Consider the following 12,141-nt stretch of genomic DNA (forward strand, 5'->3'; position numbering starts at 1 on the left):
AGGTCAGCTCCGTTCAATTGCTGTTTAGCAGCTGGGATAAATTTCACTTCTGACATTTCATTTGATTTTTAGTGTTCCAGCGCTACCTTGTGGTAAATCCTGAGCTGAAATCCTGTTGAATAATTTGTTCCAGATGTTTATTGCTCCTTAGGGTAACTTGGTTGTTGTGGTTCCCTGCTGCTGGTTCAAGTTGTTAGTAATACTGTATAACTCAATTAAAAATTATTCCATATTAAACTATCCTTTCCTGAAACTAGTGTGAACTGCTGCTGTGGTTTCCTATGAAACAAGAGAACATTTTTAAAACTGACGCTATCAATGCCTAAAATACATGGCATAGTTTGCAACTGCACAGTGCAGATAACTTATGCTTGTTCAAAGTTAACATAGTAGTGGTTCAAGTTTATATGTCTTTGTGATCCTGCTGTAATGATTCAAATTATTATATATCGCTGGTCAGAAGTTGTGCGTTGGATAACATACCAATTGATCATTCTTGATGTATTGATTTGTCAAAAGCTCTACAACGCCTTATTGTGCCTGTGCATTTAAGTATGGATCAACAGCTTATATTAAAGGCATGATAAAATATTTTGAAGGTACCAAAGGTGTTTCTCAGGAGTAAACTAGAACAAAATATTTCCTAAGCTTTAAAAAAATGGCAATTGAGTAAACACTTGGTCTTAAAGGATGAGTTCTAAAAAGTGTCTTAAAGATGGCAAGCTAAGTAGAGACAGAAAGATAGTTAAGGAATTTTGGGACATTGGACCTAGTACATTGATACGGATCAAAAAAATAGTAGTCCTAGTACTGACCCTGAGGGAAACCTACTGTAGACCTTAAGGTCGACAAACAACTCATTACTCTTTTTTTTTTCTCTCCTGTTGTTCAGCCACATTCGTATCCATGCTGCTACTGACCATTTTAATTCCATGGCACTGTTTGTTGCGAACTGAGCTTAGGTGTTCTGCAAAGCTTGGGGACCACTTTGCGGAACATGTACGCTCTGTTCGTAACAATACTACACCTCCAGTCGTGAACCATTTCAATTACATGTCCCCCCCCCCCCCCCCCCCCCCCCCACCCCAACTCACTCCTCGGACAACATGTCCATCCTGGGCCTCCTGCATTGCCACAATAATGCCACCCAAAAGATGCAGGAACAGCATCTCATATTTTGCTTGGGAACTCTGCAGCCCAAGCGTATCAATGTGGATTTCACAAGCTTCAAAATCTCCCCTCTCCCGACCACATGCCAAAACCAGCCCAGCTAATCCCCGCCTCCCTAACCATTCCTCCCACCTCATCCCACTCCCCCCACCCACCGACCTGTCCGTCTTCCCTGGACTGACCTATTCCACCCCCCGCCCCCCAACTCCCCACCTACATTCACCTTCACTGGCTCTAACCCCACCTCTATGACCTGTCTGTCTCCTCTCACCCTATCTTCCCCTTTATCCACCTTCTATCTGTCTCCCCCCCCCACCCCATCTCCCTATTTATTTCAGAATCCCCTTCCCCTCCCTCATTTCTGAAGAAGAGTCCCGACCTGAAACGTCAAGCTTTCCTGCTCCTCCTCTACTTGGCCTGCTGTGTTCATCCAGCTTCACACAGTGTTATCTCAGATTCTCCAGCAATGGCTGTTCCTACTATCTCTTATAGTATTATTGTTTTTTTTAAGTAATAACCTGTGAAGAAAAAAGTCCCTTTTATAGGAGAATGTCAGTACAGGGTTAATTTAATCTCTGCAAATTTCAGCAAAAATGGTTATCTGGCATTCAATTTCTTGTTTTAAAAACAGTTCTGTCTCATCCTGTTTTCAAGTGAAATATAGGTGAGAATTTTTCTTACCCATATAATTCTTTTCTTTAAGAAGATAGTTTGTTTTCTGTCTTCTCTCACCCTATCTTCTCCTTTATCCATCTTCTATCCACCTCCCCCTGTCTCCCTATTTATTTCAGAATCCCCTTCCCCTCCCCCATTTCTGAAGAAGGATCCCGATCCGAAACGTCAAGCTTTCCTGCTCCTCTGATGCTGCTTGGCCTGCTGCATTCATCCAGCTTCACACCGTGTTATCTCTGCCCTATAGTAACTAATGTTTTCCTTACACTCCTTTGTGAACGGCGGTATAGCATTTACAGTTTGCTAGTCCTTTGGCATGACCACTGTATAAATGGAGAAGCAGAAATTATAGCCATTTCATGCCTGTCGTCTTCAGTCTGAAAAAATTTTGTAAAACCCCATCTTTATTAACAATTAGCTCATCTATTAACGATTACCTCATGTTTCACAATATAAACTGAAAGAACTGTAGATGCTGTAATCAGGAACAAAAACAAATTTGCTGGAAAAGCTCAGCAGGTCAGTTTTTCTTCACAGATGCTACCAATCAATGTTAACATTTCAGGTCTGGTGACCCTTCTGAGAAATCACTCGAGGGAAACTTGTAATTGGTGGTGATTCCCTGTAACTGCAGTCCTTGTCCTTCTGGGCAATACCAGTCACACAATTGGAAGGTGCAGCCTGAGGATCCTGAATAAATTTCTGCAGTACATCTTGCAGAGGACCTGCACTGTTGCTAATTGCTACATATTCTGCATTAATGCTGTGCGGACTGAATGTATGTGGGTGGGATGCCAGTCAACTGGGCTGCTTTGTCCTGCATAGTGTCAAGCATTTTGTGTTGCGGACCTCCACTAATCCAGGCACATACTTGAGTATTCCATCACACTGCTGACTTATGCCTTGCGGATGGTAGACAGATTTTAGAAAATAAGGTGATAAGTAACTTACTGCAGAACACCTGGCCTGTGACTTGCTCTTGTAGTCCCATATTTATATGGCTATTCCAGTTCAGTTTCTGGTGACTAGTTACTTAATTTAGACATTGTATTATTGACCTGACTTTAAGTATCTATTGCTTTTGTCGTCATGGTGGTTCTAACTTTGGACTTTTCTTGCTGTTCCTTCTCATAGAAATGTACTTTGACTGTAACTAAGGCGCTCCTCCTCCTTTTAAAGATATCTTATTGTTCCATCACGGTTTTGGCTGCCAATCTCATAGAACATAGAACTGATTGCATTTTACCAGAACAAGATCCATTGTCAAATGAATGAAAATAGTTGCGTTCCAGTTAATTATTTTTCATCATAACTTGATCTTCGCCCACTTCTATGCCAGACTTAAAACCTTGTAATTCTGATAATTTAGTTCCTCAATTTTCACCTCATTTTCCAGAAGGGGATCCGGCAGTTTGTACAGTCTTTGGAGAAAGAACGTTGATCTCATGAATTCCTCTGAAAACACTGGAGAACTTATTCCTCTCTACCTCGTACAATTACTGTCCTAATCAAAATCTGAATAATTGAATACCCACATTTTAACAGCAGTATTGTTTTTGAATCCCTCTGTAATTTTGTTCCAAATTTATTCTTGTTAATCTTCTCCCACTACTTGCTGGCCTGTGGAATACGCTGAGTGGTATAAGGTTACCCCTATTATTTGTTAGCTCTAACCAGACAGATTCTGGCCTTAATTTCTCTGATATCCTTTCTCTCGGACATTGTCATGTTTTTCTTAATTCATTTTCTTTAAAGCCCTTGTTTTGAGAAAAGTCATGTGTTATATTTTGTGTATTTTAGATCCTCCTTATTCGACAGCAATTTTAAGATTTGACCCATAACTCTCTCTATCAAAGCAGTCACTTTTAACAAAAGATGATTCTACTTGCTTTGCCCAAATAAACTGTATCATTTACCTATAAATAATGATGAACAGTATTAATCTTATAGTTACTTTGAGAATAAAATTTGATCCATTGCTTACCTACTAAATTGTACTGCCCCTCTTTTGCACTGTATTTGCAATTGAAACATGTAAGATTTTGAAGGAGCTTGGCAGGGTAGATGCTGAGAGAATATTGCCCCTGGGTGGCGGCGGAATCTAGAACTGCGTTTTAGGGGGCCAGGTTTCAAAATAAATCTCCCATTTAAGATAGAATCAAGGAGTTTTTTTCTGTTGAGGGTCATTGATCTTTAGGGTTGTATACTTCAGAGAGCAGTGGAGATTGGGTCATTGAATATATTCAAGGCTGAGTTAGAAAGATTTTTGATTGATTGGGAAGTCCAGGGATATGAGGGAAAGATAGAAAAATAGATTCAAGGCCAAGGTGGGATTAACCATTATCATTTTAAATGGCAAAGTGATTTGAGGGACCAAATGGCCTACCCCATCTCCTGTTCTTTCTATTATAATTGTATATTCATATAGTCAGAAGCTACGTTTATTCCTTTGCACATTTTATCTGGCTCTGTCATCTTCTGTGAGGGAGTCATTATTAAACTAGGCTATTTGACAGTTATTAAAAGCCATGGCTTTTTGAGGTAGGGTCTGGGACCTAGCAGGAATAGAAATTCCCTAAAATTGAAGTTGGCTTGGGATCCCAGTCCAATCTCAACCCCTCCATCTTCCCAGGGATTGGATTGGAAGTGAGTTGAAACTGCCATTAGTCTGGATAATTAGAATTCGTTTAGGTTGTTAAAAGCCAATCATGAATTGTGCAAAGACAAGAGATACCAAGATCTAGCTACGCCAGAGAAATCTGATAAAGTCTCTGAGGGCATAGCATTGACAATTTTATTGTCAATTTCTGGTTTCAGAATAATATTTTTAGTGGTTTAGATTGAGCATCATAATAAGGACAACATGGAGCTGTTGTGATGGAATAGTTCGATCATCTAATATCAACTTGAATAAATAAATTTATGGACTGTATTCTGTAGCCCTGTGTTAAACAAGTGTACATAATTTCTCTTGCCTTTTTCCTGTCTGCATGCATCTCCTGATGAAATAATGTTAGACTATGGGAGCGCAGGAACCACTCCCCCACTGACACCTTTTCCAAGCGTTGATTCTTTGTGAGAAAACCTAGATGGTATTTGTCAGCAAGCTTTTGTCTACAGAGATCATTAGAGCTGCGTCTTCACCTGTCTGCTCCTCATGAGGCACCCGTGTATGCACCTCTGGTAATCCTCTTGATAGCAAGTAGATTTTGACTGATTTTATTCCAACCTTCAAAACTCTTGTTTTCTCTCATTCACACAGTCCCCTCCCTCCCTTGTCAGCCTTCCACAGGGATCATTCCCTCTAGCTGACCATGGTCCATTCCTCCTTCACTGCCAGCACGTCCCCACAGCCCCCATGGCTCCTTCCCCTGCAACCACAGAAGGTGTGACTCCTACATGTTTTTTCCCTACTTCCTCACATTCCAAGGCCCCAAACGCATCTTCCAGGCGAAGCAGCACTTTGTGTGCAGTTCATGAAATCTAGTCTACTGTTTTTGTTGCTAACAATGTAGCCTCATCTACACTGGGGAAATGAAATGCAGACTCGGTGACCGCATCACAGAGCACCTACATTCTGTTCACAACTGCCACTTGACACACCATTGTGTCCCTGGGCCAACATCTCTGTCTCAGACTTGCTGCAGCAAAACTGAGCATAAGCTTAAACAATCACACCTCATATTTCACTCAGAGCTCTGCAACCTTCTGGACTCAGTATTGTGTTCAACACTTTTAAGGCTTGAGTACCTTCTCCCATCATCACACGGGCTGCTACCACACGCAACCCTTTGTCAGCCATTAAGAGTTCTCAGGCTGACCTTTACCTATACCTTTGACCATCTGTTTTTCTCTCTCTTTGGGCTGTATCTTCACCTGTTGTTTACTCCTCCTCCTGGCCTCCCATCCCATCTTCTGCACAAATACCAACCTTTCCTAACTTCGATCAGTTCTGAAGAATGATCACCAGACCTGAAATGTTAACTCTGTTTTCTCTCCAGATGCTGCCAGACCTGCTAAGCTTTGAGAATTTTCTGTTTTTGTCTCAGTCAATTCAGTTACCCTGTTAGTAGATTTTTTAAATCCAGCTATTCAGATATGTTATGATATAATTTTGAAGCAGTGGGAATTGAACCAAAGCCTTCCGACTCTCATGCATCACCACAGTGTCACCTTCTTGATAATCTGACTGAAATCATAACGGTAATTGAATCAGGAAATCTGACTCATTTACATCCTTCTAACTTGCCATTTGAGAAACCCCAAATGCATGCATTGAGAATCCACTGTTCTCTTTGGCAGGCACTTGAGGTCGAGAATGACTTTCTTTTGCACTGGGTCGATGGTTCTGTAATGGCAGATGTTTCAGTAGTGCTTCAGGGTTTGTGTAGAGGAGTTGCCTGGAAGTTAGTGCATTTTCTCCAATGCCTCTACTGTCGTCTGGATGCACCAAGTTGGGTGACTTTTCAAATGGATCTTTTTCCATTTTGGCCAGTCACAGACATTGGTCTCTCATGAGATAGTAAAGATGTTTGATCTCTTCAAGGACTCTCAGAACTTACCTAAAATTTCTACAGTCCTCCTGGGAGTTGCCAGTCACAACTAAGTTCTGGTGTCCAGCATTCAAATAGCATGCCCTGAACAGCAGGAATTATTTTGAGTGATTATCTGGGCATGTTGACCAGGGATCAAACACTGGATTGCTTTTCTTACCACTGGTTTTTGATGGTCTTATGGAGACACCTCAGATGTTACTCCAGTGGTTGTAGTTCCATCTGTAAATAGTTCAAATTTCTAAAGCTTACCTGAAAGTGGAGAACTACTGCTGTCTGGTAAATTGTGTCCTTAGTCTTAGGTTTGAGACCATGGTCCTCAAATACTGTTTCCCTCACTTTACTGAACTGGCACATTGGAGATATTGATGAATTTCCTTTTGTCTCCCCCATGTCTGCCTTTGCCAAGATGCCTTATCCATGAGAAGAGACATGAAAATATATCACATCTCCTTTTCCACCTTTTCTAGTTTATTGTTACTAAACTTAATCAATGAAAGGAGGTGTCATGCCGAGAGAGCCGGTTAGGAGGGGGCCTTTGCTTTCCAATTATATAATGAAAGGCATATTTTCCCATATACCTCAGAGAAGGAGTCAGCTATGGCCTGAGGCTCTGAATGAGTGCGCACACAAGTGACATAAGACCGTAAAAGATAGGAGCAGAAGTAGGCATTCCGCCCGTTGAGTCAGTTCCACCATTCAATGAGAGCATAGCTGGTAATCCTCAAATCTCCACTTTCTTGCCTCTTCCCCATAAGCCTTGATTCCCTAACTAATTAAAAATCTGTCTCTCATCCCTGAATATACTTAATGATCCAGAATCACTGGCCCCCTGTAATTGAGAGTTCCATAGATTCACTACCCTCTAAGAGAAGAAATTCCTCCTCGTCTCTCTCAGTGGAAAATCCCTTACTCTGAAACATTGCCCTCTGCTTCTAAACTCTCCCACAAGAGTAAACAACCTCTTCTCATTTACCATGTCAAGCTCTCTTAGAATTTCATGTGCTTCAATAATGTCACCTCTCATTCTTCGAAACTCCAATGAGTACAAACCCAACCGTGTCAACTTCTACCTAAAACGCAAACCCTCCATGCCCCAACATTAACCGGGTGAATGTTCCCTAGACTGCCCGCAGTGCCAGTATACCATCCTTAGATAAGGGGAACAAAAATAAGGGGTCATAGAGTCATACAGCTTAGAAAATGAGCCCTTGGCCCACCATGTCAATGTTGGCCAACAAATAACAAACTGCATTAATACCATTTACATGCACCTGATCTAAAGCCTACTGTGTGCTAACATTTTAAGTTCTCATCCAGAAACTACTTAAATTTTATGAGCATATCTGCCTCCACCACCCCCTCAGGAACCATGGCCCATATTTCTCCAACTATCTGGTTGAAAAAATGTCTTTTTCAGATCTCGACTAGACTACTTGTTCATCACCTTAGGTTTATGCTTTCCGGTCTTAGCCTTTCCACCATGGAGAAGAAATTTTCATGATCTACTCTGGCTATACTGGCATTATTTTGTGTACCTCAGTCAGATTTCTTGACGCCTCTGCTCTAAGGAAAATAAACCCAGCCTATTCAGTCTCTCCTCATAATTGAGACAATTTATCCCGGGCAGCATCCTGATGAATCTCCTCTGTGCACTGTCCATTGAAATCATATTCTTCCAATAGTGAGGATTGATCAAGTATTCTTGGGGTTGCTCTGGACCACACCAAACCCCATTAGATATATCAAGATGATAGCCCACTTTTACCTTAAAGGCAAATGTAAGACACTGCTCCAGTTGCGATTTGATTGATGACACTACGAGGCTTTAAGCGAAACACACTATCTTCTTATGTTGCAGTTAAATACAAATAACAAATTGGCATAACTTTAACTCTTTAAAAAGTCTTAAAGTAATACTATGATTAACTGTTCCAATACAGCAGCATCCCTTAAATGCACCCTTGGCATGGCAATTTAGCAAAACCATTTCAATCTCATGTGCTGTCTTCTCACTCTTGGAGCAGAGAAAGAACTCACGTTTTTAGCTACAGTAGAGAGAACTATATCTAGCAGCTTCAACTTGAGCAGAAAGCAAAACTATAAATTTGGGTCTGTGTGAACCTGACTCTTCTTCCCCCCCCCCCCCCCCCCCCCACCACCTTCCACACACACACACACACACAGACACACACACACACATGCTTCTTTTATCTAATTTAAGAAAAAACAAGGTAATTTACTCTGCTTTCCATGGAACAGACAACTTGACACGAGGGATACAACACCACCCTTCAAGAGAACCAGAGAAGACTAGTCCCTTTTAAAGACATACTGTATTGTCATAATGTCGTCTGGCTAATGCCTTGTGTGGACTTAGCAAGTCTTCCCTATCTTTATACTTAAACCCCTTTGAAAAAACCTGTTACTCATGTGAATGTATGCTTTTTCTGATTCATACTGGAGTTCAGTGATTGAGGTTGCGGTGACTTTTTGGATCAAATGTGATGAAGATTGTTCAGTTTCCTGGCTGTTCTGTGGATTATCTGAACATCTGTGGGTAACTTGTTGGAGGTAAAATGCAATTTCTAACAAGAAAGATGGAAAAGGGGTTTGTGTGTGATAATGTTGTTCACAGATTATCACTCATTTACATGGGCAAACCCCAAATACAGGCTTGTATTGAAACTCCACTACAAATATTCTGAATTACGAATTATTTGTTTGTGAAAATTTACACATCAGTTTATTTGCAAGACTCTGTGATCATGTCAGTAATAACGTTGCAGTAAACTGCTTGACAAGGTCAGTGAGAAGGGTGTGCTTTCCATTTGGTTGACACCTATATTACATTATATTAATTAGAAGAGCATTATTTGTATTTTTATTTTAAATAAATTTAATTACCATTGTTATTTTAAACTGAAGATCTTTTGTACATTAGATGAAATTGCCTCATTTGGCAAATATTAACATTTTTGTGGGGCATGTATTTCACTAAGGAAACTCATTGCTGGACGATTCTCCTTACTTTGTATCATCCTTCATTAAGAGGTGATCTATTTAGTCTTCGTAAAGGTCCTGAAGTGTTTTTTTTGTATCAGATTTTGGAAGCAAGATTTCTTGGTATGTATTAATCAGACTTGTACGAAACAGCAGTCGTTAAGCTTTCCTTTCTTCTTGCTAGAATCTGTGGATAGAAGGACAATATTAATTCAGATAATGGGAACTGCAGATGCTGGAGAATCCAAGATAACAAACTGTGGAGCTGGATGAACACAGCAGGCCAAGCAGCATCTTAGGAGCACAAAAGCTGACGTTTTGGGCCGAGACCCTTGTTCAGAAAAGGGGGATGGGGAGAGGATTCTGAAATATTAATTGTTTTCTTTAGAAATGTTATAGAAATGCTTTGGAAAGTCTTCTACATTTCATTTGGTACCTTCTGTGTTTTCTTTTCAAAAAGCCACGGTATATGTTTTAAAATTGTAATTGAATAACAGCATTTGTGCTATTTTGGAAGCTATTTTCAAATGATAAGCTGTCCTCTCTGAATAATTTAAAGTCTACTGTCTGACAGCTGTACTTGACACGAGTGATTACTGTGCAGGCTTCATATTTCATAGTTGTGAGACCTCTACTGTATGGATCACTCAAATTAAACTCTAATATTATGTAAAACTGTGCCAAACTGCCTAATCTGTTTGTTTTCATAGGTTCAACCATGCTCCTTGGCCCAATGTTGGATTTGGACAATGATGTACGACCTTCTCCAATCAGTCGTTTGACTCAAACCGGTTCTGTGAAAAGGGCCAGCAGCTTCCAGTCTTCTCGGGATGACTGTAAGCTCTGCTAAGCTTATTTATCCATATCATACGCATTCACTCAGGGACCCCATTTAAGTACCTCTGTTGTGAAAACTCTCTGTTTCCTCTGTAGATTGCTTTGTATAAAGTATATTAGTAGGGTTACTGATCTGGATTTGGAACTATGTTCCGATGACAAATGAATTGAGAATGAACCACTGTTTAGAACAGAGAACAGTGCAGGCCCTTTGGCCCACGATGTGCCGAACTTTTACCCTAAACCTAAGGTCTGTCTAAACTCCACCCCTACCTTATACTATGATCCGTGTGCCTATCTAATAGCTGCTTAAATGCCCCTAATGAGGCTGACTCCACTACCTTCTCCGGCAATGCATTCCACGCCCCTACCACTCTTGAGTAAAGAACCTACCTCTTGCGTCTCCCCAAAATCTACCTCCGTTCATTTTAAAACTATGGCCCCTCATAAAAGCTACCTCCACACTAGGAAAAATTCTCTGGCTGTCTACTATATCTATACCTCTGATCATCTTCTACACCTCTATCAAGCCACCTCTCATCTTTCATTGTTCTAAAGAGAAAAGCCGTAGCGCTCTCAACTTTTCCTTGTAAGACCTTGCCTCCATTCCAGACAACGTCCTGGTAAATCTTCTCTGCACCTTTTCTAATGCTTCCACATCTTTCCTTTTAATGAGCTGACCAGAACTGGACACAATATTCCAGATGATTCTGAGCCAGGCCTTTGTATAGCTGGAGCATAACTTCACGGCTCTTGAACTCAGTCCTTCTGCTAATGAAAGTTAACACACCATATGCCTTCTTAACAACTCCGTCCACTTGGGTGACAGCTCTCAGGGAACTGTGAACATGAGCTCCAAGATCCCTCTGCTCCTCCACACAGCCAAGAATCTTTCCGTTAACCCTGTATTCTGTTTTCAAGTTTGTCCTTCCAAAATGAATCACCTCACACTTATCAGGGTTAAACTCCATCTGCCACTTCTCATCCCAGCTCTGCATTCTATCAATGTCCCTTTGTAACCTAGAGCAGCCCGCTGCTCTATCCACAACTTGACCCACCTTCGTATCATCGTGAACTTGCTAATCCACCATTCCACTCCTTCATCCAAATCATTTGCAAAAATCACAAATAGAAGAGAACCCAGAACAGATCCTTGTAGTACATCGTTCGTAACTTAGCACCATGTTAAATATTTTCCATCCACCACCACCCTTTATCTTCTAAGGGTCAGCCATTTTTGAATCCAACCTGTCACATTTTTCCCCATCCCATGCCTCCTTACTTTCTGCATGACCCTAACATGAGGAACTTTATCAAAGCCTTACTTAAACCCATGTATACCACATCCACTGCTCTACCTTCATCCACGTGTTTGGTCACCTCTTCGAAGAATTCAATGAGGTGTATGAGGCATGATCTACTCCTCTCAAATCCATGCTGACTATCACGAATCAAACTGTGCCTTTCCAAGTGATCATAAAACCTGTCTGTCAGTGCCCTTTCCAATAATTTGCCCACCACTGACGTAAGACTAACTGGCATGTAATTTCCGCGGTTATCCCTTTTCCCTTTTTTGAACAAAGGAATGACGTTTGCCTGTTTCCAATCTTCCAGCTCTGTACCCATGGACAGTGAGGACGAGAAGATCATTGCCACAGGCCCTGCAATCTTGTCCCTCTCTTCCCATAGAATCCTTGGATAAATTCCATCAGGCCCAGGGGACTTGTCTATCTTCAACTTGCTCAGAATTCCGAGCATGTCATCTTTACTAACATCAACCTCCCTTAACCTACCTGCCTGCTTCACAACGCCCTCCTCTACAACTAGGTCCCTCTCAATTGTGAATACTGAAGAAAGGTATTTGTTAAGGACCTCTTCTATCTCTTTAGGCTTTGTGCACAAATTC

The 12,141-nt window shown here is 41.1% G+C and overlaps 1 protein-coding gene across 4 annotated transcripts in view; it reads left to right on the plus strand.

Moving 5' to 3' along the window:
• The window catches only part of exoc2 (exocyst complex component 2), a 288,874-nt gene that overhangs the window by 149,004 nt on the left and 127,729 nt on the right, over nucleotides 1–12,141 (plus strand). For all 4 annotated transcript variants that reach the window (XM_048560701.2, XM_048560683.2, XM_059652609.1 and 1 more), the window contains exon 12: nucleotides 10,109–10,234. In XM_048560701.2, coding sequence (XP_048416658.2) covers nucleotides 10,109–10,234 — 126 coding nt within the window. The remainder of the gene's footprint in view (nucleotides 1–10,108; nucleotides 10,235–12,141) is intronic.

The sequence above is a fragment of the Stegostoma tigrinum genome, chromosome 2 (assembly GCF_030684315.1).
Source record: "Stegostoma tigrinum isolate sSteTig4 chromosome 2, sSteTig4.hap1, whole genome shotgun sequence".
Lineage (NCBI taxonomy): Eukaryota > Metazoa > Chordata > Chondrichthyes > Orectolobiformes > Stegostomatidae > Stegostoma > Stegostoma tigrinum.